General features: G+C 35.7%; 1 protein-coding gene across 6 annotated transcripts in view; it reads right to left on the bottom strand.

The window, feature by feature from the left end:
- Nucleotides 1–27,967, bottom strand: part of LOC111044266 (adenylate cyclase type 8) — a 510,898-nt gene that overhangs the window by 386,991 nt on the left and 95,940 nt on the right. For all 6 annotated transcript variants that reach the window (XR_005572740.1, XR_005572741.1, XM_039439656.1 and 3 more), the window contains exon 3: nucleotides 17,644–17,724. Coding sequence is in view for 4 of the 6 variants with exons in the window: in XM_039439656.1 (XP_039295590.1) it covers nucleotides 17,644–17,675 (32 nt within the window). In the remaining 2 variants the exon portion in view is untranslated. The remainder of the gene's footprint in view (nucleotides 1–17,643; nucleotides 17,725–27,967) is intronic.

Below are 27,967 nucleotides of genomic sequence, written 5' to 3'. Positions count from 1 at the left end.
AAACGCCCTATGCCATGGGATATCTACTTATGCTATTATTTCTCTATGATATTACTCACTCTGTATATCCAATTCAACAATTATCTATGCAGGTTCAACTTGTATGTAACATACACATCAATGCGATAATCATCACAAGCTTGCTAAAGACTTTCGATATCAAACAACAAGTGATTAAGCTCTCATTAATCAACAAGGTAAACAATTAAACGGTGATAATAGAGATACAATCTCTCTCTTTGTTTGATGAAGCTACACTGATTGGAGATAGCAATTATGAATGAAATTGTCACATCACACGATGGTATCTCAATCACTGTCTATTAACTGTGCCATCTTTGTATGTATATTATGAAGTTGTAATGCATGTGAAAAAGAGTGGTGTGATCCAGAATTCAGATGTTCATGAGTATAATACGCGAAACAGAGCAGATTATCATATAATGGGTCACAATAGTAGGTTATTTGAACAAAAACCAGATTATATTGGTAGGAAATTTTATAACAAGCTACCTCAAATCTTGAAAAGTAATGATGATTTGAAGATTTTTAAAAAACAAATGAAAAAATATTTAGTTGATAAAGCTAGTAGGTTGAACTACTTAGTGTTAGAATTATTATGTAATAACATGACTTGTCTTATACTCCATGACTGGAGTCTTTAGGACGTAATCTAAAAAAAAAAAAAAAAAAAAAAAAAAAAAAAAAAAAACTGTTGAAATTGGTCCGTGAGTGAGGTGGGATTATGAGACTTGGCAACTCTATGTCCTATCATTTCCATTATAAGGTTACTATGAAATGTGGTGGGAATGAGACTTGGCAATTCTGTCGTCCTATCATTTCCACGTTAACATTTTATCATGAACCACACTATAATAATAATAATAATAATAATAATAATAATAATAATAATAATAATATCGAGTGACCTGGCTGGCTCAGGTCTGGTGTCAGAGTTTTCAGGTCGCAACTGATCAATTTCAGGGCCTCTGACATGACCTAACGACTGCTTTTTAAGCAGCCGGGACCGACGGCTTAACGTGTCCACACTATAGATTTCTGTCAAATGTTTACAAATTCTTGTTGAAATTGTAAGCACATGTGACGAAAACTCATTCAGCTTCTATTCTGTACTAGATATAACTGAGATACTATAGTGAGATAAATTTCAGAGCATTGAATTGACGATTCTTTGGCTTGCCAATGCCCTAGCTCATACCGGTATATCTGATGTAATATCAATTGTTCATCCTTGTTTCAATTGATCAATATTATACTTTAATCTTCAAGAAAATATATTTTTCAATCATTAAGTGATAAAGTGTTATAATTGAGATTGAATATGTTGTTAATCAATCATATTTCTGAATTGTTGAGAAACAATCTGACAGTGTTGCAGAGCTAGAAAAGGATAGCGCTATCTGCTTTGTCGAATGATAGACAAGGATAGCAACCCCAATGTCAAGCAAACACTGCCATTATAACGTGGACCTCACTATAGTCATATACTGTAAGGCTCAACTCACACTCATAACTGTAGTCATAACTCTAGTCATCAACTCGACTCAGGTCGAGAAGAGACTGGACTCTAGTGGAGAGCATGTGTTTGCAAATGGTGACACTCAGACCAGTCGATTCTAGTCTCCGCGACGTCACCATTTGGAAACACATGCTCTCGACTAGAGTCGAGTCTCTTCTCGACCTGAGTCGCGTAGGTAAGTCGTGTAAGTTGAGCCTTAAACTGTATTAACATCTATAAAAAGATACTCTTCAAATTTTGAACAGCATTCCTTATAACTAGGACCAATTCTACACATTACACAGATGCTGGGAGATTAAAGTGAATCTAACTGTGTCAAAAATGGTCAATTAGCTTCCAGAACAATCAACCAATTCCAGTTCGAACTTGTTAGAATAAGAAGATGATGAAGAAGAAGAAGAAGAAAAAGAGGAAGAAGAAGAAGAAGAAGAAGAAGAAGAAGAAGAAGAAGAAGAAGAGGAAGAAGAAGAAGAAGAAGAAAAAGAGGAAGAAGAAGAAGAAGAAGAGAAAGGGGGACATTGTAATTAGATGATTTGGTTGTGGCAGAGAAAACTTCTAAGATTGTTTTATTCTGTGATTGTGGGTTGAAAGTCACAGCTCAATTATCAATAATGAAGCCTTCAATGATTGAGAGACTGAACTGTTTTTGAATGAAGTCGAGTTGGCTGACCTCCAAATTTCATCTACTATTCTTGAGTTTCGACACTGCGTCATGATTCTCTCTCAAGAACTTTTTCTCTCTTTGTAATATTCCTTCTATTTCATCACTTGAATGAAAATTATTGAAATCGTATCTTCTATTTTATATTTTATATCTGTGAGTGTCCTCAATTATTACAAGTTGTAAAAGTTTTATTTATTTGTTCTTGGGGTTGTTCTTGTTGACCGACGAACTGAGGTCTAAGATTCAAGTCGACGGTTTTTGCATATCTCTTTATTTTTATATGTTTATATATTTAAATGTTTACAGGTTTAGAATGTCCTAAATGTATATGTTTATATTTTTATATGCTCCGCATTTACGGCGAAACTCGATAATAAATTTTCATGAAATTTGACAGGTATGTTCCTTTTTAAATTGCGCGTCGACGTATATACAAGGTTTTTGGAAATTTTGCAATTCAAGGATAATATTAGATTTAAAGAAGGCTTTTGATACGGTGTCACATGACATTCTTCTTTCAAGGCTTGATAACTATGGAATAAGAGGAGTCGCATGGAATCTTTTCAGGAGCTACCTATCAAACCGAACACAATGTGTCAAAGTCAATGGATGTATAAGCAACAAGCTGACTGTAAAGTTTGGAGTGCCACAAGGAACAGTACTAGGACCAATTCTTTTTCTTCTCTACATAAACCCATTATGCAACATGGAAATTAATGGATCAATCACCACCTTTGCAGATGATACTGTTCTACTGTTCTCTGAACCGACCTGGGAGATGACCTGGAGAGAAACCGAGACTGGACTTCAGAGGGTGTCTCGCTGGTTGAGTGAAAATCTGCTAACATTGAACCATGAGAAAACCTTCTTTCTGACCTTTTCGGCGACTCAACATGGACAGCCAACAGGAGATGAGATAGTAATCAAGAATCAACGGAATAACACTTCATACACAGTTCGCAGGAAACAGTCACAGAAATACCTGGGAGTTACAATGGACTCTTTTCTGCGCTGGGATCATCATCTCAATGAATTATGCGGGAGACTAAGGAAGACTATCTGCAGATTCAGGATTCTGAGGACACTGGTCGACAAGGGATGTCTAAGAGTTATCTACTTCTCTCTAGCTCAGTCCCTCATGCTGTATGGGATTGTGGGATGGGGAGGTGCAAGCTTCTTGCACATCGAACCGCTCCTCAGGGTACAGAAGCTGATCATGAGGGTCATCAACCAGAAGCCTCCACGCTATTCATCAGACCAGCTATTCAATGAGTTTGATGTGATGGATCCAAGACAGCTTTACTCCAAGGAGATACTATGCAGATTACACAAGAACCCAACAACATTTCAAACCAGGAACCACAACCACAACACCAGATACAGGAATCTTCTCATCACTAGTGTTGCAAGGAAGGCACTATACCAGAGACATTTCAATCATTTAGCACCAAAATTATATAATCTACTTCCTGCAAACTTTAAGCAGATTAATCATCCTAGAAAGTTCAAAACAATAGTACACAATTGGTTGATGAGCAAAGGAAGACAGAACATAGAAAACATTATTTCAAATAACAACTAACCACCTAATGACTTACTAAACACTAACTAATTAATAATACGCACAAAAAAAACAACAAAACCTACTCTAGAACATGGTACGCCATAGTGGAGTAGGTCAATTTCCACACACAAAAAACTAAACTAGTAGAGGACACATTATAAGAATTTTTTAGTAACTAACTATTGTATGTAATATTGTAATTTATCTAATATTTTGTGTAATTGATGTTGTAGTTTTAGTTTTTTTGGGAAATAAACATTTATTTATTTATTTATTTATTTATTTAATATTATAAAAGGAAAAAGGAGCCTCCTTCATACGCCAATACTGGTGAAAAATCAGACTATAGAATTATTCATCATAAATCAGCTGTCGAGTGGATTATAAATTGCATGCAACGACGCATGCAATTCAATATCTCAATGTAACTTAGTGAGAAAACAGCTGTTGTGTGGACTATTAATTGCAAGCAGTGAGGCATGCTATTGTTAACTTGAAGTAGAATAGTATTTTCTACCGACTTTTCTCTGCTTTTAACTCGATAAGATTTCGATGATACTGTAGTAGCATAGTTGTTTACAACAAACTATTAGAATTCAAATCATAATAATTATTGTCGATACAACATTTGAAACAACCATTAGTTGTTTACACACCGAGATCTCACCGACACGTCAGGACAGAGCATAATTATTCACTCTGATGGAGGCTTTAGTTTTTAACTGCGCGAGGTCTACTGTTCACTGAACTACTAGTACAGTGAGGTCCACGTTATTGACCGAAGCAAAGCCTTTAGTCCGACTCGATCGGCTTTTGTCTGTTTGTTTGTTTGTACCGCAGTTACAGTCCGATTTGGATAAAATTTGGTATACAAGTACTTTGAAACAAGGCGCGTCGACGTATAAATAAGGTTTTTAGAAATTTAGCATTCTAAGGATGATACAAAAGGAAAAGGAGTTTTCTTCGAACGCCAATATTACAGTAAAAATCAGACTATAGAATTATTCATCATAAATCAGCTGTCGAGTGGATTATTAATGGCATGCAATGACGCATGTAATTAATAACTCGAAGTATCATAATATTATTTTCTTTTGACCACTGCATTTAACTCGGGCTGACCTGTTGCCAGTATGTCTTGAAGGAGATTAGCTTTCGATGTTAGCATTTTTGATACACCAACCACAACAGCCATTAGCCGATTCCACACCGATATCTCGCCGACAAGACAGGGCGGAACAGAGTTTACACTGATTAACAGTATGGACTGAGAAGGCTGTTGTTTATAACTGCGTAAGGTCTACTGTTCACAGAACTACTAGTAAAAACAGTGGACAAAGATGGGAGAGCACCGCTGCCGATACTCTGCCTTGCCACTGCCTTCTATACAGGATAGCATTCTATACAGGATTCCAGTATTTTTTATGTAATATTAACTGTTCGTTCTTGTTTAAAATTATCAACGATATTTTATTCGTCGAGAAAATTTCTTTCTCAATAATTTAATTATAGATTTTCATGTATTGGACTGAATATTTTGTTGATCAATAATATTTGAATTGAAACACAAATATGTTGTCAAATTCTACAGAGTTTTATTCGGTACACGACCATGGTTTCGTCACCACACCGGTCACATTTTCAAGTTTGACTAAAGCTAAAAGGTTAAGGTAGAAGGTTAAATATATTGATAAATAATATTATTTAATTGTTGAGAAACGATCTGAAACTTTTCAGAGCTAGGAAAGAATAGCGTTATCGGCTTTGTCGAATGATAGACAAGGATAGCAATGATTCAAATGCTGCCATTATAACGTGGACCTCACCACAGTTGTACTGCAGTGGGATGGTTGAAGGGTTGGACAGTGAGAGGGTAGAATGTAGGGCGTGTTGTAAGAAGTGAGAGAGAGAATATAGGTCATGTTGTGACGTGTCAGTTAGCTAAGGGTTTGAAAGAGATAGAAAAAAATGAGATTGCCTACAGTGGTCAGTGACCGTAACAACGACTTTGGTGATTGTTAGAGAGAGAGGAAAATTGAAGAGAAGTTTTAGTTATAGTGGGAAGAGGTAGGAGTAGAGGAAGATTTTTAGGAGGAAGATGAGAAAAAGGAGAAGGAGGAGGACGAGGAGGAGGAGGAGAAGGAGTAGAAGGGGGAGGAGGAGAAGAAGGAGAAGGTGGAAAATAGACGAGCAGGTAAAGAAGTGAAAAGAAGATTATGAAAATGTTGAGGAAGGAAAAAATGTGGAGGAGAGGTTTTAGTAGGAGAATGAGGAGGAAGAAAAAGTGGAAAAGGTGAATGGTGGAGGAAAGGAAGATGAAAAGGAGGAGTAGAAGGAGGAGAAGGAGAAGGTGGAAAGTAAACAAGCAGGTAGATGATTGTAGGTAGAAGATCATAAAAATAACGAAGAAGTAGAAAATGATGGAGAGGGGTTCTAGTTGAAGTATGAAGAAATGGAAGAAGAGGAGGAAGAGAAAAAGGAGTATGAGGAGGAGGATAAGAATAAGGAGGGAGGATAACGAGGAGGAAAGTAGACGAGAAGGCAGATGAGTGTGGAAAGAAAATGATGTAAATATTTAAGAAGAAGAACATGATAAAGAGAAGTTTTAGTTATATTGGCAAGAGGTAAAAGTGGAGGAAGATATTGAGGAGGAAGTAGAAAAGGGAAATAGGGAGGAGGAGGAGGAGGAGGAGGAGAACTAGTAGAAGGAGGAGGAGAAGAAGAAGGAGAAGGTGGAAAGTAAACGAGCAGGCAGATGATCGTGGAAAGAAGATTATGAAAGTTCTAGGAGAAGAATGAGGTGGAGGAAGAGGTGGAGAAGGAGGAGGAGAAGAATGAGGAGGAGTTGGGAAGTAAACGAGCAAGCAGGTGAGGATGGCTGAACAATTTATCACCTTCACAATGACTGCGTTGTAGGGCTTAGAGCCCTATGGCCCTATATAGCCGATGCCACCCTTCTGTTATGTGTTGTTCTGTCCTCATTTTTCTCCTCATCAACTTGTTCTGAGTTCGCCTGTCCCTATCACATACACCTCATTATCATTATCATTATCATCATCTTTATCCACAATAAATTTATCATCACCTTCTTTCTCTAATTATCCTCTATCACTTCACTTACTTTGGAAAATTCAATTTTTTCAACATTCTTTCTCACTAATTCTCTCATTTTGTGTAACTGCATTTATTTCTTCTAAATACATTTTTGTGATTTATTTGCTTCTCTTGAAGTAAACTATTAGAACAGGAAGAGGAAGGATGTGAATTTCGTTGTATTAGTGAATAAGGCTAGTTTCACACTCTTTCGGTTCGTTTCGTTTTCGGCAAATTCCGATAAGTGTGAACGGTAATTCGGTTTGAATTCGGTACCGAATAGAAACCGCATAGAACCGAACGCCCACTTGACTAATAAATTCCATCAGGTTTCAATTCATTGCTAGCGAGAGGCTACTTCCACACACTTTCGGTTCGGTTCGGTTCGTTTCGTTTTCGGCAAATTCCGATAAGTGTGAAACTATGATTCGGTTTGAATTCGGTACCGAATAGCAACCGCATAGCACCGACCGCCCCCTCCACACGAATAGGTTTCATCATATTCGAATTCGTTGCTAGGGAAACAAGAAAAAACAAACTCTTTTAGACACGCTTGCCTTTTTACTTTCCTTGCCCTATTACCATAGGTAAGGAAAGTATTGCTATCCGAAAAAAATTAAGGTACCCCAATTTCTGAATTTCTATACGTTTCAAGGTCCCCTGGGTCCGAAAAAGTGGTTTTTGGGTATTGGTCTGTATGTGTGTGTGTGTGTGTGTGTGTGTGTTGTGTGTGTGTGTGTGTGTGTGTGTGGTGTGTGTGTGTGTGTGTGTATGAGTGTATGTGCGTCTGTGTACATGATATCTCATCTCCCAATTAACGGAATGACTTGAAATTTGGAACTTAAGGTCCTGGCGATATAAGTATCCGACACGAACAATTTCGATCTGATGCAATTCAAAATGGCGGCTAAAATGGCGAGAATGTTGTCAAAAACAGGGTTTTTCGTGATATTCTCGGAAACGGCTCCAACGATTTTGATCAAATTCAAAGTCATCGATAAGCTCTATCAACTGCCACAAGTCCCATATCTGTAAAAATTTCAGGATCTTCACCCCATCAATGCAGATAGATTCACAATTATCAGGCTTCAGATACAATTGAAACGAAAAAAATCAAGTGGAGTAGATTGAGCATGAAAATCTCTACAATTAATGTTCAGTAACATTTTCACCTAAAATTGAAAATAAGCTTTGAATTCGAGAAAATGTGATTATTCAATTGCAAATTATTGTTGATTCTATTAAATCATTCACTATGAAGAGATAGCAGACCTCATGTGTATCTCCAGCGTTATTGCCCTGTCAACAGCTGGCTCAAATCTTTGAATAGTAGACTTGAGAAGCGCGGGAAAACTAGCGTTAGTTGACCAATTTTCATAACGGCAAGGAAAGTTGTGTGATTGCGCCACACCAGATTTTTTTCTATGCCACTACTCATATTGGTCATGCCCAAATTTTTGTTCCAAACTGCAGTCTCATAATAATTTACTTCTCTCCTATCTTAAATACACCCCTGTAGTCTTTATAATCAGTTTTCTTCTCACTAACTATTTTATGATCTCTTCATTATTTTAATTGGCGAGTAATACCTTTGACATTCCTATTCCTCTTCTATGTATTTCTTATGATTGTATAATAATAATTATTTTTTATCTAATTCCCACATTTTGCATATTCATGAAAAATCTTCTATTTTCCTTCCACAGTTTCCATAACCTCATGGATGACTCGCTCACTCTTTCTCTTTCTCCTCTTTTTCCTACACTATCACTCACTCTCTGTCTCTGTCGCTCTCACTCTCTATCAATCTATCTCTTACACTTTCTCAATTATCCGATTCACCGTTTTTTCTCCTCAAACAATTCCTACTTCTCTCTTTTCATCCTTTTACTCTTTTTATTCCCTTTTCCCTCTCTTGCACTCTACCTCTCTCTCCATTCTCTCTTCAACACTCACTCTCTGCCTCTCAATTACTCTCTCTCTCTCTCTCTCTCTTACCCTCTCCCAATCAGCCAATCTCGTTTTTTCTCCTCAACCAATTCTCACTCACTCACTAACTCTCTCTCTCTCTCTTCTCACCCGCCACAAGAACCATATCATCCACCTTCCCGTTTCTGACAGCAGATTAAATTGAAGCATTTGGAGGGGCGCAGAGAGGGCAAGCCCCCCTTACCACCTATAACAATAGTCAGGGGGGGCACAAAAAGGGCAACAACCCACCGATATACCTCCCTTAGATAAAAAGGGGGCCACAATCATCTCAAACTGTCAGTGGTTCCTTATAAGTAACTACAAGGCTTCCCATTCAGCCAATACTGACAGAAAGTGAATTGTACCCTACAGTGAGGTCCACGTTATAATGGCAGTGGAGAAAGATAGGAGTACAGCGTTGCCGATTCTCTGTCTTACCACTGCATTCTATAATAGATAATAGCTGATACAGGTATATCTGATATAATTTCAGATATTTTTATTCTTGTTTTGAATAATCAATTATATTTTATTCGTCGAGAATATTATCTTAAGTCACAAGGACGGTATGGGGCCTTTTGCAGGAGAGAATGATGTTTCTAGTCGAGGCGTTAGCCGAGACTAGAATTTCATTCGAGCACTGCAAAAGACATTCACGCCCAAGTAGCTTACACTATTATTTGTCAAAATAATCTAGAAAAGAATAATTGAGAAACAGAAAACATTAACTGCTTGTGCTGACATTACTACATGCATTCTATAAATATAACCTAGTTTACAAGTTTCGAATCAGGAATTTCTTGATTGTAGTTGACAATACTTCCACCTGGAGCGCTAAGAGGCGGTTTTTCTATAAATATAACCTAGTTTACAAGTTTCGAATCAGGAATTTCTTGATTGTAGTTGACAATACTTCCACCTGGAGCGCTAAGAGGCGGTTTTTGTACCCGTTTTGCAGTTCCAAATTCGGAACTAGGAAACATACTCAACTGTAAAGAAAACATATGATTTTATTACAGTATAGTATCATAGAGAAAAAATAGCATAAGTATATATCCCATGGTATAGGGCGTTTATGTCGCAACTTTTACTGTTATCTCAAGCCGATAGTTCATGTAATTCTTTCCCGTGAAGCTGTGTGACACTGGTAGTCTCTCATATTGTGCCGTTCATACACTCTCACCCCAACAAAACTGTAAACTTCGACAATAATCAACAATAATCGGCTTGAGATAACAGTAGAAGTTGCGACATAAACTCCCTATACCATGGGACATCTACTAACGCTATTGTTTCTCTATGATAGTATGCTGTAATGAGAGTCTTATGTTTATTTGTTCCACAATCAGCTGTTTACCGACTTGGTTTCATGGATGTAAAACAGCTGAAATTGAATGATCATGACAAAAAATAAGTTTTTCAATAATAAATTCTAATATTTGAGATTGGATATGTTGTTGATCTATACATATAAAAGCGAAATGGCACTCACTCACTGACTGACTCACTCACTCACTCACTCACTCACTCACTCGCAGTACTAAAAATCTACCGGACCAAAAACGTTCAAATTTGGTAGGTATGTTCAGTTGGCCTTTAGAGGCGCACTAAGAAATCTTTGGCAATATTTCAACTCCAAGGGTTGTTTTTAAGGGTTTAAAGTTCGTCTTTTAGCATGTATATTCTTCTTCTCCCAATCTCTTAATTATAATTGAAATTTCCATATCATATGTTACTATAGAACTATAATCTAGATAGAGTACCTCTTCAAAACAGTTGTTAACTGGCAACTAATTAATAATTTTGTCAGGTTGGCATTAAGTTGAGTTGACTTTGATAGGTTGGCACCAAGTTGAAGATTTAAATGCATTTATCGCGAAAAATTGATTGGGCACTGCTACTTCAATAGGAGCTATTCCTGGGAATATTATATTACTAGCCGTCAGGCTCGCTTCGCTCGCCATATCCGTTTAGCCAGACGTAGTCTGGCCCCCGACTGGATTGTCCTAACATATGATAAAAATGCTCAAATGAAAAATGCAGGCGAGCGAAGCGAGCCTGCTGATTTCATTCTTGGACGATCCAGTCGGGGGTCCAGGGGGCGGAGCCCCCTGGCTAGACGGATATGGCGAGCGAAGCGAGCCTGACGGCTAGTGAATTATATTTCTACATTGTTGAGAAACGATGGCAACGTTGCAGAGCTAGGAAAGGATGGAGCTATCTGCTTTGTCGAATGATAGACAAGGATAGCAACACCAATGCCAATCAAATACTGCCATTATAACGTGGACCTCACAATAGTGAGGTCGTTTCAAATCTTGTCAGCATTCCTTATGAGTCAGCATCAACAACTTCCCATTTAACCTTTGCTGACAGTTGTAAGTGAATCCACTCACTAACAGCGCAGCAGATGGACAGACACTAGTGATGGAATTTGATGGACATGACCTCTCCTCTCTCTCTCACACCCCCTCGATACAATCACCCCCACCCCTGACCCAAACAACAATCTGCTAACAAGCTGGGTCAAAGTGATAAATGTAGCCTGTCTTGTATCTTTCTATCCCCAGCTCTTTTTATCTACGTTTCTTCTTTTATCTTGTAGCCTCTCTCGTCTTTTTTCATCCCTTGTAATACAACTTGTCTAGCAAAACTCTCTAGCAAACTCTATACGCGCCGCGAACATGAGGAATTCACTTTTAATCAGCTGATTATATCTGTATTTTTACAGAATCGGTAAGATACAGATATAAAAAGCTTGGCATCAGCTGATTAGAAGTGAATTGCTCTTGCGGCACGTAAATCTGTACGCACCTTTAGGCCTGGTTGCACAAAAGCCGGTTGAATTTTAGCCGTGATTAATTTCACGAGAACCAATCAGAGAAGGCCTTTTTGATAGACGGATTCTCTGACTTGTGGAATTGATCACGGTTAAAATTTCAACCGGCTTTTGTGCAATTGGCACTTAGACTGTCTCATTTGGACATTAAAATCCAGTATAGATATTCGGATGGAATATTGAGTGAAAAATTATTAAACGTTATGAAAATGAAATTTGAATAATGATAATACACATATTACAGTATTGTAAAATAACAAACATGTTTCAAAACTGAAGATGACACCATTTGTGTCAGCAGAGTCGAGTCTATTTTTGAAAGTCGAAATAAGTAGACCAAGTTGATAAATAAATCAATATTCGAGTCAGTAAATGATCAACTCTAGGCTCAAGCATTAACAAAGGTAATTTATAAATATGTTTAATCATGCGTTTTTCTTTCAAATAATTTCATTGAATGTAATGATTGTGAGCAGAAAAAATTTATACAGTTTAGATACGGTTGAAGAATGTTTTATTTTGAAGCTCTCAGCTCTTGAAACTTTCAAAACCACCGACCTATTGAAAAATCGATAAACTACTTCTAGGTGCTACACTATTATCAATCTCTATCAAAATCTCCTATCACTTCAGCTCGTTATTGCTGGTGATTAGTGATATATTTTAGCCTCTATTCTCTATTATAAGTATGGGTCAAACTCAAATCACGTTAGTTCACCGAATGTCACAGTTTCTATCAATCTTTACCAAATGTCACAGTTTCTATCAATCTTTACCAAATGTCACAGTTTCTATCAATCTTTACCAAATGTCACAGTTTCTATCAATCTTTACCAAATGTCTCAGTTCTATCAATCTTTACCAAATGTCACAGTTTCTATCAATCTTTACCAAATGTCACAGTTTCTATCAATCTTTACCAAATGTCACAGTTTCTATCAATCTTTACCAAATGTCACAGTTTCTATCAATCTTTACCAAATGTCACAGTTTCTATCAATCTTCAGCATCAATTTCTATTAATCTGGAACAGTAGTTTCTATCAATCTTCAGCATCAATTTCTATTAATCTGGAACAGTAGTTTCTATCAATCTTTGCTGGACTCAATCGGCCACCATTTTTAATTGTAACAGCCTCTGTTCTGTTGAGTTGGCTACCTCTCGTAAGAGCAGCTTCTGTAATGGACAGGTCAATCAATTTGTAGCGCAAATTGAAGCTAGCCGCCTCTGCTATTGAAGTTACAGCCCACATATATATACTCACCGGTCACTCATCCACTATTCTACCTTCTTCTTCTCCTCCTACTCCTCTCCTCCTCCTCCTCCTCCTCATCATCATCATCATCATCATCATCATCATTATCATTCTCCTCCTCCTCCTCCTTCGCTCCTTCCTCATTCTCCTCCTTCTCACATTTCTCATTTCTCTCAACAAATACCGTCATACTTCTTCTCTATCAGTATTTCTCTCGTTCACTCTCTCTTCCTCACTCTCACAATCTCTCTCTCAAAGATTTTCAATGATTTAATCAATGATTTGATCTTATTTACCTGTATAATAATTTTACTCTATCAATTTTCAGTTTTTTCTCTCAAATCTTCATATCGATTAAAACTTTTACAATATTCATTTACAAATAATCCTTAGTTGAATTAATGAAATTAACGTTTTGGTAGAGAGTTAGTGGGAAGGATATTTTGAATATTCTTTCCAAAGAATGGACATTGATAGGTCCAAAGCTCCGCCAATTTATGTAGATGCATAACAATATAATTATCTATAGTTATTACAAATTGCTTTTTTCATATCATATACAGTTCAATAATTATTTTCTTAGTCTATATTATGTAAATTCATCTATAATTTTGCTGTATTGTAAGCTATTGTATATAGTGTATAAGACAGTATATATTGTAATCTACATAAATAAAGTACTCAATCAATCAATCAATCAATCAATTCTCTCCCTACCTTTCTCTCAATCTTCCAGGTTTTCTTTTCAACCAATTCTAACTTCTTCCTCAACAAGAACCGTCATACTTCTTCTCTCTCAGTATGTCTCTCTCCTCTTCTCTTCATCTCATTTTCCTCACTTTCTTCTTTTATTTATTTATCCATTCATTCATTGTATAAAACACTATTATCATAATACAATTATGACATTGGAGGAAAAACTAGGCTGAGCCTGTACTATTTCTCTCCAAAGATTTTGATAAAATGTTAATGTTGTCCAAAAATTAAGGTCATGTAATCACACACTCTTTGCTTTCACAATCACCCTCTCTTTCTCTCTCTCTCTCTTTGATATGTCCAAAGGATATTTTTAATATTCTTTCCGAAGAATGAACATCGATATGTCCAAAGCTCCGCCAATTTATGTAGATGCATAACAATATAATATCTATAGTTATTATATTACAAATTACTTTTTCATATCATATACAGTTCAATAATTATTTTCTTAGTCTATATTATGTAAATTCATCTATAATTTTGCTGTATTGTAAGCTATTGTATATAAGTGTATAAGCCAGTATATTGTAATTTACGTCATAAATACTCAATCAATCAATCTCATACACTCTTTCTCTTACACTCTTTTCAAGTCTTAAATTATTTCTCTCAACTTTTCTCTCCATCACCCCAATCTTCAGTGTTTTCTCCTCGACCAATTCTCACTTCTCCCTCAACAAATACCCTCTTCCTCATTCTCTCTCACTCTTCCTCTCTCTTTCTCTCTTAATTTATTTCTTCCTCACACTCTCCCTTTTTCTTAAAGTCTCTCCTTTCTCCCAAACTCTCAATGTCACAATCTTCCATTTTTCTTCTCAACCAATATTCCTAATCCTTTCTCCGCAAAAAACACCATCCACCTTCAGACAGACTCTTTTTTTCTCCCTCTCTCCCAATCACACGCTCTCTCCCTCTCTCCCTCACACCCTCACTCCCTCTCTTACACTCTATTTCTCCCTCACTCCCACTCACACGCTCACTCTTTCTCACTCTCACGCTCTCTCTCCCTCTCTCACACTCTCTCTCTTTTCCACCATCTATTTTTCCATTTCTGTCTATCTCTCTCGCACACTCTCCTACTGGTAACTAACAGTTCCATTAATCTGTCATTTGCTAGACTTCAATTCCAGGAATGTTATTACTTACTATTGCCGGGAAATGAGTTATGGGCTTCTGTACTTTACCGTTGTTACCTATAGCAATATATACTTAGAATATAGTATGCTATATACTGTTTGTTACATACAACAGTATAGTATTGCTGCCCACAAGGTGACTGCTTGACCAATAAGAGTCGACTACCAATAATAACTCTAAGAGCTTGTTCACATGACAGCGATGTACGCTCGGTTGTCGCTCGATTGGCAAATCGCTCGGTTTGCCAGCCTCGTACACATGACAGCGATTCATGAGCGGTTTGCGCTCGGTTATGATAAATAATTACTAGGTACAACATCTATGTACTCAATCTTAATAACTTTATCTATGTACATAATCACTATATTACTCTTTAACATATATTACTGCTCTGATCAAAACCGTTCAGTTGACTGAAGACATGTGTACGCTCTCATGCCTGCTCTAGTTTAATCGAGCCGCCCGGCAACCGAGCGACAACCGAGCGATTGTAGTCTGAGACTAAAACCGCCGCGATTCGCCGGCGACTACTAAAACCGAGCGATGCATGCGTACGGCACCATGTATTTCCCTATACCTGGTAACCGCTCGGTTTGTCAACCGCGCGACAACCGAACGTAAATTGCTGTCATGTGAACAGGCTCTAAAACCAGTTACACACAGATCGATTTTTGGATGTAAGATATTTTCACGTGCTTATAAATTCTATTAGATTAAGCAGATGATGTCGAATGGATGATGATGTTTTTGAAGCTCTGTTGACAAACGATATAATTATCTGGTTTATTTCATAGGGACGGCAAAAAATCGAACGTCCAAAATCGATGTGAGTACACCTTTATGTCTTTAAAGCTTTATGGTCTCAAATGTAGTTTAACTGTACCTCTGAAATTATTCAATGATGAGTTTTGCATTGCATATTTAGATGAGGTAAAATGCTGATATCTTAAATATTAATTTCATAATCTTCAATTATGTTTATTAGAAATATTCATCACTATTTGAACGGATAGATTGTGATAACAATAAATTGAACAGACGTGAGATGACAGTGTAGCACTGTAAACAGACAGAGTAAATCCTCGGCTACAGTGAAGTCCACGTTATAATGACAGTGGAGAAAGATTGGACGACAGCGATGTCGATTTTCTACGCTATTACAGCTTTTTATAGCATTTATAGAACACCTACCTTCGATATTTCTAGATAGTAGTGAAACTTTGGAAAGATAATAATCTACCCAGCACATGAAATAGACAAAGTGAATTTTCAGCTATAGTGTGGCCACGTTTTAAAGTCAGTGGAGAAAGATAGGACAACAACGTTGTCGATTTTCTGATTTATTACTGCTTTTTATAGTATTTTTAATGTAGTTATTTATTTATTCATATGCAAATACAATCCTGGTAAAACACAACAGGTATTTGCCCAAAACTGATTAAATCATTTATAGCACACCTCCCTTCTAAATTCTAAATTCCAATTTAACTTTCTAAATTCATAGAACGGCACAATTCACTGTTCCTCTAGATTGTAGAGAAACTTTGGAAGAATAATAATCGACTCATTGCCTACTGCTATCTAGTGGCAACTTTCAGAACTAGTCATTCGGTGTAATTGTCTCGGCCAATGGGAATCGAGTAGGAGGAGCTAAACTTGGATCTCACTATATTAGCTTGATATTTACATTTTGCTTTACTTTAGTTTACTTCAGTATGAGTCGCTTTCTAGCAACAGGGCTTAATTTGATAAGAGAAGACACCCGAAGAAAAATCTAGAACCTTTTCAGTTGTCTAATTTGTGATTTCAAACTTGTGAGCCCAAAAGATTCAGTGGCGCTATTTCACCAAACTGCTAAGGGGGGGGGCAAGAACCAATAGGTATGAGGGGGGGGAAGGAATACCTCCAAAGGATAGAGGGTCCTGGGTTGTTCCCCATAAATGTTACATTCAAAGATGTTTTTATATTCTTCATTTTTTTCCAGTTTCAAACAAATGTAGTTTAAGTATCAATACAAACATATCCATTATTGGAATAATGGAATATTTATTAGAAATATAGGCCCACAGAGAAATATAGCCCTAAAGTAGGAATACACTGAAACAGATTTCTTAGAAATCATGGAAACAGATAAATTTTTTTTTACAATGACAATTTCATCTCTTTCATTGGGGAACATATTCCAATTGGAAAATAACTTTCAGTGAGAAGGCTGAAGAAACATTAAGATGTTCTCATGATTCTCACCAACTCTGTACATACATTTTTGATTGTCTGATTGTGCCCTTTCTTTTGCTTCCACTGTGACATCTTGCTACTTGTTAATTCTCACGTTGAAATTTTTGCAATCACTCACTTATTGTGCCCTCATCAATAATATTGTGCCCATTCTATATTTAAGCTTCAACTATACCACAGAGAAAAATATTTTCATTATTACTCCGTACCCGTATCCATACTTTCAAGGCAATAATGCTACATTGTTGATACTGTAGAAGGAATTATACTACTGCTGTTTAAACAAAGTATTGAATCAGTATGAGATTCTAAGGATTCGTGTAGATAGACCCGAATTTTCATGATTTATCTGATCCTTGTGGGGGGGCCTAGGCCCCCCTCCTGCCACCCCTAAATGGCGCCCATGAAAAGATTCATAATTTTTTTCAATATGAATACCATTAACAGTATAATATCCTCACCACAGAAAGTATAATGTCAACGTCTTATCCGTTTTGTTCTTACTAGCATCAACAGCTACTCTTTAAAAACTTAGCAACTAAAATAGAAAACTTAGTTACTGAGTAAATTATCCTGTACTCACGATGAATCCGAGCTCCCTGCTTCGTCAGCCATTTTGTTTTTAGTTGTGATCAGTCATTGAATGACTTTGGTGACACCATTTCTGGAAAATAAACAGAAGATTGTAATTATAAATATTTTAGGGCGAAAAATTACATATAAGAACAATATTCTGTTCAACAAAATCTTCACTTGCTATAGTTAACAATAATAATAATATCGAGTGACCTGGCTGGCTGAGGTCTGGTGTCAGAGTTTTCAGGTTGCAACTGATCAATTTCAGGGCCTCTGACATGACCTAACGAGTGCTTTTTAGGCAGCCGGGACCGACGGCTTGTTACAGGTAATCAGTAGTAAGATAATGAAGAATCATTTTAGAATCCTGATGACAGAACAAAACTGAAGATCATCTCTTATTACGCCAATACCATTAGTGTCCTTACAGTACTATGGAATAAAAAGTACTGAATATAGATCTAAAATATATTTCAATATGAAGAATTGAAATGAACAAGTACGGGATAGGAAATATACATGTTTGACGCATCAATTCACGTCTAGAGTATCGAACTGATCAACTTGATATTTTGCATATAGATTCTCAATTTACCAAGGATGGTTACAGGCCTATTTGAATCCTCCAAGATTTCAGTACGTCAAATTTATAATTAGATCCTTGTGGAGGAACGGGTTACCTGTTAGTTATGAATATTATTTATCAAAAAACACACGTCTTCATAATTCTTTAATAGTTTATTATTATGTATCTAATTTATATCAGACACTCTATATCAAGACATACTATGACGTAGTATTATAGGCCTATTTTCATTATTACAAATCAATCAATTCTGATTCAATAATGGAAACAAGATTATTTAGCCTGTAAAATAAAGTTTACGGAACAATAGAACTTCACGAATCGTCTCTCATTTGCTCTCTCTGTATGTTTCTTTTCATCATACTCACGATCAATCTATCACACTCTCTCTTTCACTCTGTGTCTCTTACTGTCTCTCTCTTTCTCTATTTCTTTGTGACTCCCCCTTACCCTCTCCCACTCGCTCTCTTTCTGGTTACTTATTTTTAATTCCCATTTCCAGTAATTCTTCTTCTTAACCCGCTATCGATATTAATATCAAGACGGAAATTCCAGCGACTTCCCTGCTTCAGGAGTCTGGTCACATTCTTGCCAGCCTGGGAATGTCTCACCTTATTAATACCTTTATCTCACTCTATTCATACATTTATCTCACTTCATTGATACCTTTATCTCACTCTATTTATACCTCCATCTCATTTCATTAATACGTAGCTGTCATACTAACCCCTGTCATACTACCTTGACTATAACCTGTGAGGATAGAATGTTATTCTATACTCTCTGGCTATAACCTCAGGTTTTTAAGCTCTATAACCCGGGTTTTGATCCTCTATAACCAAGTTTTTCTCTATTATTCCAGGTTTTGAATTAATATCTATTATTGATATTGAAATTATGAATTGCAATCTCTTATTTCTCTTCTTCTTCTAGCTTTCAGGATTTAGGCACCTCTGCCTGTTCCGAACCTCATTTATCAGCCCATGTTTTCCTTGGACGGCTTCGGTCCCTGTTGCCTACTGGTTGGTAGTTGAGCACCAATTTTGGTAGCCTGGCTTCCTCCATTCTATTAACATGTTGGTAACATTTAAACCCACTCTCAGATATCTTTCCATTTATTAAAAATAAAGTTAACAGATGGATTTCAATAGAGAATGCATTTATTCAAATGCTAATTAATATATAATTATAATTTGACGAAAATCCTAAATAAATGCTGTAAATCACCCCGAATACTTCTGCTACTGCAGACATTGACAACAGAGTTAACAGCTAGATGGAAATTCGATGAGAAGCATTCCTGACTGGCAATTGGGAGGTACCGGGTTCCGGGCTGGCAACTAATTTTTGGATAGTAGTTCTCATCGAATTTCCATCTAGCTGTTAACTCTGTTGTCAATGTCTGCAGTAGCAGAAGTCTTCGGGGTGATTTACAGCATTTATTTAGGATTCTCGTTAAATAATAATTATATTGAAAATAAGTAACGTTGTTTCCTTATCCCAGTATCTCTGGAATGATCTTCTCGGCTGCATTGTCTCGTGAAAATTATTGATGATTGAAATTAAAAGGAGGCAATAAATTGGGGATTATGGATTACTAAGAATACAGTACTTTTAATAAGTTAGGAATTAAACATTCATATTTTGATTCTGTATCTGATATTTTGATGTTATTATCATCTGTTTGTAACAGCTGTGCCTAGTTGAAAGTTGCGTGTATATTTTTGGCTTCAAAATTTTCTGAAATAACTTAATTTATTCAAAGTGCGGTGATATTAAGTGCAAAATTTGACGATAATTTGGTATTTTAATCTTTCTAAATTCAAAATTCCCAGCTAATATAAAATATTCTTGGACAGAACTTTGAACTTTAAATTTCCTTAGTGAGAACATAACCTATTTTTCGGACATTTCATTATTATAAATTTTATCAAAATTTGGGAACAGAATAGTTTTGGGCTATGCGATGCCTGTTGTTCTATCCCGATCCTATTCATATGATTTGTAACTATATCAACGAATAAATAAATAAATAAATATCATGTTATTCCACAAAACATGCCACACAACTGCATAAGATGTATAATATTATAGAGAAAGTATAGCATAACTAGATATCCCATGGTATAAGATGTTTATAATTCAAATTTCACAGTTAATCCACGCGTGAATTCATGTAGATTAAAAACCGAATAAAATAACAAAATTGCACTCAATAATCAGTAAAAATTGTGAAATATTTCAACAATTAGCAAATTCAAAAAAGCTACTTTGAATTCTTATTGAATGAAAAAGACTAAGAAATTGTCAAAAAACCACTGATTTATTGATAAATAGAAAGACCGGTTTCGGTTATTACACCATTGTCAATCTCCAGAGATTCTTTCTCCAGACCTTTCTATTTATCAATAAATCAGTGGTTTTTTTGACAATTTCTTAGTCTTTTTCATTCAATATGAATAATTACCACAATATCAACTCCTCAACTACACAAAAAGTACTTTGAATTCAATTGGAAAATGAAAATTCCTTGTGTTTATCTAAGGTAGGAGGTTGAATTCACAACAGAGAACTTGGACGGACAAACAGAGAATGTCTAGTTCATACATCACTGTATATTGTAGCTACAAATTCAGTTGAAATAACTCATCCCACAATATTATCCTCAGGGTATGTAGTCAAAAGGGTTTTCATATCATTAAACGAGGTCCACGTTATAATGACAGTGAAGGAAGATAGGAGAACAGCGTTGCTGATACTCTGCCTTGCCACTGCCTTCTATAGAGGAAATCTGATACCGGTATACCTGATGTAATATCAACTGTTCAATCTTGTTTAATATAAACTACTATATATTTTATTAGTCAAGAAAATATATTTTTCAATGATTAGACAATACATTTACATTATTTGAGATTGAGTATTTTGTAAATAAATTATATTTCTACATTGTTCACAAGCGATCTAGCAACGTCGTGGAGGTAGAAAATGATAGCGCTATCTGCTTTGTCGAATGATAGACAAGGATAGCAACACCAATGTAAATCAAATACTGCCATTGTAACGTGGACCTCACTATAGCTCATAATCTGTGGGATAAGTTATATCAGAGAGAACATAACATAATAGAGATAACAGAACGGATATTCGTTTGTCTCTGTTTATATATGTTGTCAAAAGGGTCTATCTCTTAATCATATTACTATCTCTGTATATATTACAAGTCGTATGGAGCATTGGACATTCTAATTCCTTTTGACTGTTCAAACTTCAAAGCAGATTTCAGCATTTGTGCTTTCAAGACCACTCTACACATAACTTGTACTATTTTGTCATGAACCGAGATTAAGCCCAGTTAAACAGCGATAAGCGGCTTTGAATAGCCTTGCTTGCGTTAATCTCGGATTATGTCACTGTTAGATAACACTTGACTGCATTGTCTTGTTGAGTTAATAGGACTCAACGGTTTACAGATAGCTATTATTTTGTTGGAGTAAACAGACAAACACTAATTGAGTTCCAATCAGCGGTTACGACTGATCACGGTCAAATCTAGTGATTGACAGTTAAGTCACGGTCAAGTCATGGTCAAGTCGCGGTCAAGGTTTGATCAGAGCAGAGAACAATCATGGAGAAAATATTCAACACAAGAAGATATTCCATGGTATAGGGCGTTTATGTTAAAGTGATTGACGGTTAAGTCACGGTCAAGTCATGGTCAAGTCGCGGTCAAGGTTTGATCAGAGCAGAGAACAATCATAGAGGAAAGATAGCGCAAGAAGATATCACATGGTATAGGACGTTTATGTTGGGAATTTTACTTTTAAGCCGATAGTCCTAGTAGCTGTTTTTGGTGAAGCTATGTGACGCTGGTAGTCTCTAATACTGTGCCGTTCTTACACTCTTACACTCTCAACAAAACAGTAATAACAGACAGTAGTCGGGATCAAGTCATGGTCGAAGTTTGATCAGAGCAGAGTACAATCAAGGAGAAAATATAGCACAAGAAGATTTTCCCATGGGATAGGGCGTTTATTCTCCAAAGTCCACTGTTAACTCAAGCTGATAGTCCAAGTAGTTGTTTTTGGTGAAGCTATGTGACGCTGGTAGTCTCTCATACTGTGCCGTTCTTACACTCATACCTGTTTGAAACTTGAAGAATAGACAGTAGTCGACAGTAATTGGCTTGAGCTTACAATATATCGGCTTGACATTTGAAACATAAACGACCTATACCATGGGATATCTTCTTATGCTATCTGCTCTCTATAATACAATGTACAGAGGCAGTCAATACAGCTTCTGAAAAATATTCACACTATAATGAAGTCCACGTTATAATTGCAGTATTTGATTAGCATTGGTGTTGCTATCCTTGTCTACCATTCGACAAAGCAGATATCGCAATCCTTCTCCAAGTTCTGATGTCCATATTTTGGAATACTTGAGCGTGGTGTCTTGTCTCGGCCAATGACAGGCGACCTCAACCTCCATTGGTTGGCCACTATTGGCCAATCGTAGAGCTTCACTCATTCTATTGTATTTAGCTGCTCAATGTATCAGTTCAAATTAAATGAAAAAATTAAGAAATTGTCAAAAACCTCAGTTTATCAGAGATTGACAATGGTGTAGTAACCGAAACCAGTCTTTCTAAGTATCAATAAATATGTGGTTCCATCTCCCATCTCCTTAATCTGTGGTTCTTTGACAATTTCTTAGCTTTTTCATTTAATAATGAATAATTACAACAATATCAACTTCTCAACTACACAAAAAGTGTCAGTTCAAATTATTCATGCTTCAATTATTAAGTTTCCAGTTTACTAAAGATTGATAACAGTATAACAATTGGAACCAGAGTCTCAAATTGTTTCATCAAGTTATTAGTTTTGACAATGTCGAGTAGGTTTCATTCAATATGGATATCTAATGCAACATTACCTTCACAACAACACGAAAGTCTTTAATTTGTGTAAATTAAAGACTTTTTGCGAGTTCAAAGTCTTGTTCAAATGGAACAAGACTCTGATCATCTATGATATAATAAAGTTATGAATAGTCTTATACACGTACGGGATAGGAAATCCACGAATGACGCATCACCACGTCTCAACAACTCAACTGATTAACTTGAAATTTTGCATATAGATTATTAATACACCGAAGATGGTTATGGGCCTATTTTCAGGTCTTCAAGATTTCAGTAGATCAAGTTCTCAGATGTTCAAGTTTTCAATAAGACCCTTGCGGAGCATGGGTTATTTGCTAGTCTAATATGATTGATTGATTGATTGATTGATTGATTGATTGATTGATTGATTGATTGAGTACTTTATTAATGTAGATTACAATATATACTGGCTTATACACTTATATACAATAGCTTACAATACAGCAAAATTATAGATGAATTTACATAATATAGACTAAGAAAATAATTATTGAACAGTATATGATATGAAAAAGCAATTTGTAATATAATAACTATAGATAATAATCATATATTATGCATCTACATAAATTGGCGGAGCTTTGGACATATCAAGATAAAGGAATAAAGGACAGAATTGGCTTATACACGTTCGGAATTGTTAATTCGCAAATGACGCATCATCACGTCTCAACTACTCAACTGATTAACTTGAAATTTTGCATATAGATTCTTAATTATACCGACGATGGTTATAGGCCTATTTTCAGTTCTTTAAGATTTCAGTAGATCAAGTTTTCAATTAGACCCTGACGAAGCACGGGTTAGGTTACCTGCTAGTATCTAATAGATAAATCAAATCAATAAAAAGAAAATAAAAATCTCATTAAATGACCGAAACATGTTGTGATAAAATATTTCAAAAAAAGTGTACTGAGATTTTTATTTTGTTTATATTTATATTCCAAGTAGCCCTATACAGGAAAGAGATAAATCAAATCAAGAATGTTAACAAATGTTAACATTCACTCTGTTAAAAGAAGTAGATATGGGGAAATCCTTGATGTCAAATTTATGCTGTGTAGAGTAGAGTGTAACTTAATTTGGCAAGCGAGACCCAAGTAGCATTTGAGTAGAAAAAATCTCATTCATTACAAAAATGAGCCGGAAATCTTGGGCGAAGAAAAATATTTAAAGATGGAGGATCACAGGATTATTTTCAAGCACAGACTACTTCTCATTTGTTGCTTCTCAGTCCAAGTGAGAAGCAAAGTTAATGGCGCATGTCGTCAACACTCTTCTTCTTCTCCTTCTTCTTCTTCTTCTTCTTCTCCTCATTCTTTTTCTTAATCCTCTTCTTCTCCGTTCTTCTTGCTCGCCATTCTTCTTCTTCTTCTTCTTCTTCTCTTCTTCTTCTTCTTCTTCTTCTTCTTCTTCTTCTTCTTCTTCTTCTCCTTTTCTTCATCCTCTTCTCCTCCGTTCTTCTTGCTCGCCATTCTTCTTCTTCTTCCTTCTTCTTCTTCTTCTTCTCTTCTTCTTCTTCTCTTCTTCTCTTCTTCTTATTCTTCTTCTTCTCTTCTTCTTCTTTCTTCTTCTTCTTCTTCTTCTTCGTCTTCTTCTTCTTCTTCTTCTTCTTCTTTTCTTCATCCTCTTCTTCTCCGTTCTTCTTGCTCGCCATTCTTCTTCTTCTTCTTCTTCTTCTTCTTCTTCTTCTTCTTCTTCTTCTTCTTCTTCTTCTTCTTCTTCTTCCTCACAGCAGCATTAAAGTTTTGCTGCTACAGTAGTACTAATGACACACCAAGTCATGGAAAAGCAGTCATGTTGCTCTAGAAAACTTCTGTTGAAACGCTGTCATACAGTGTCGCTGCAGAATTAGGTGTCACTTAAAACGATCTGGCAACGTTGCGGGGCTAGAAAAGGATAGCGTTATCTGCTTTGTCGAATGATAGACAAGGGTATCAACACCAATGTCAATCAAATACTGCCATTATAACAAGGACCTCATTATAGAGCATTTTCACCTGTCACTATGTTGAATATTCCGGTGGAGATTCCCACAACTAATAGACAGAATCTATCTAAACATACACATCTTAAAAATTCATTTTCAGTGAATTATTCATTTAGTTTATTATCAGACAATATGACGCAATATTGAATGAAAAAGACTAAAGAATTGTCAAAAAAACCACAGATTTATTGATACTTAGAAAGACCGGTTTCGGTTATTACACCATTGTCAATCTCTGAAATAGTATATTTCGCACCTAGGGCCGAAAATGAGACTTTTCCGGCTCGAAATCGGTTCTCAAGTCCGAGGCCGTAGGCCGAGGACTAGAAAAGATTGAGAGCTGGAAAAACATTTTTGCACATGGTGAGAACGATATTTTTCGCCACACAGAAAAATAAACAGTATAAATATGAGAATAATTGTTTATTAGGCACTTTCGAAAGCAAAACAGGAAGGTCATAGCTCTAGCAAATCTGAGGTAATCTGAATATTAGGAAATTGTCCAAGTATTTTTAATTTTATTCTGATTTGTCTAAACAACCTAAAAGATTATGTTCAATTATGTAAGAGGTTGAGTTTATACTTTTTATTCTTCCAAATGACAATAAGATGATATGATTTTCACCTTCCGTCCTTTACTTTAGTATCCTCTTTATTATTAAGTACTAGTTTTTATTCTGTATTTTCTTCAAGAAATTTGTTTTGGATCATTTTTGTTAAATATATTTTTGAAAAACATTTATATTGCAACTCACACCTGCGCACAGGGTTTCTTTGCAGATGTAGATTCTTATATATATATATTTTTTTTTTTGTCTTGAAAGTGTTGTATATTTTTTTGAGAATCAATAAATTTGAATTTGAATTATTATAAATGTTTTGATTCTTGAATAATAGACACAAAAAATGAAGTTTTTTGATCAGCTGTTTTAGCACACTTGAAATTTGGCCAATCTGAATGTCAACGTCAACAATGCTTGTTGTCATTGACTTCGGAAGTTTAGGTTAGAAGTTCTATCCTACTCTGAAAATCGAATTTGAATAGTTTTATAATATATATCTTATCTGTATTTTATTCATCAAATAAAATGATAGTATCTTATTGCAGAATACTTATTCAATTCTAGAAGCATAAACTGATTCCGTTTCATAAACCATTTTGTAAACACGTTCACATCAAATCAGAATCAGCTGACTTCAAGGTTATTTTACAGCCCTAGGGCCGTAAAACTTTTACCGGCCTGGTCAGAAAACAATCGTTTTCGGCCTCCATATGACGCACGAAAACCAGCTCATTACATCCAAGTGGTGCGAAAAACATTTTTCATGATAATCTCTCTAACATGAATATCTCTGATAAACTCCGTCATAAATGTTAATCAGGGATTGACAATGGTGTAACAACCGAAACCGGTCTTTCTAAGTATCAATAAATCTGTGGTTTTTGACAATTTCTTAGTCTTTTTCATTCAATATGAATAATTACCACAACATCAACTTCTCAACTACACAAAAAAATATGAGGCAACTCATGTTTGAGTAGGATATCTCACCAACTTTCATGAATAATGTGTGTGTAGTTACACATCTTCAAAATGTATTAACAGTGAAATATTTATTTTATTTGCCAGACACTTTCCTAGGCACCTAGATGTAACCTACGGCAATGTTTGAGTAGGTAGGTATTCTCACAAATAAATCATAAATAACTTTCCCAAATACACACATTTTCCGAATTCATTAACAGTTGAATATTTATTCATTTCATTCATAAGACACTCTTTTCTAGGGAACTTTGATATCACCTAAGTTTGTATGAGTGAGCATTTTCACAAATCACTCTGTAATATAAAGCAGGAGAAAATTTACTGATACACGCACGGGATAGGAAATCCAGAAATGACGCATCATCACGTCTCAACTACTCAACTGATTAACTTGATATTTTGCATATAGATTCTTAATTCACCGGGGATGGTTACATGCCCATTGAATCCTTCAAGATTTCAGTACGTCAAGTATTTAATCAGCCCCTGCCAAACACGGGTACCCTGCTAGTCATGAATATTAATTAGAAAATACACACACATCTTCATAATTCATCAATCATACACTCTATTTGAAGACATAGTTTATGATGTAATCTATGTTTGCGTGAAAATTCTCACAAATTGCTCTATAATATAATGAGGGGAAGAATTGGCTTATACACGTACGGAATAGAAATTCACGAATGACGCATCATCACGTCTCAACTACTCAACTGATTAACTTGAAATTGAGCTCATAGATTCTTAATTTACCGAGGATGGTTACAGGCCTATTTTAAAGTATTCAAGATCTCAGTAGGTCAAGTTTTCAGTTTGTCAAGTGAACCCTCGCGGGGCACGAGTTGCCTGCTAATCATGAATATTTATCATAAAACACATATCCTCATGATTCATCAACAGTTCATTATTATTTATTCAATTTATATCAGACACTCTATTAAAAGACACGATGATGTAACCTATGTTTGATTGGACATTCCCTCAAATTAATCATGAATTATTTATTCAAACACATACATTTCCCGAATTGTGAGAATAAAATTAATTTATCTAAAATACACATCTGCAATCTCCATTAATAGTTTGATATTCATTCAATTCATATCAGACACTCTATTATAAGACATGCTATGGTGTAACCTATGTTCTATGTTTGATTTGACATTCTCTCAAATATTATTCATGAATTATTTATTCAAACACATACATTTCCCGAATTGAGAGGATACTTTATTTTGAAATACACATCTTCAA

The sequence above is a fragment of the Nilaparvata lugens genome, chromosome 13, assembly GCF_014356525.2.
Source record: "Nilaparvata lugens isolate BPH chromosome 13, ASM1435652v1, whole genome shotgun sequence".
NCBI lineage: Eukaryota > Metazoa > Arthropoda > Insecta > Hemiptera > Delphacidae > Nilaparvata > Nilaparvata lugens.
This window is presented reverse-complemented; position numbering and strand designations above follow the sequence as displayed.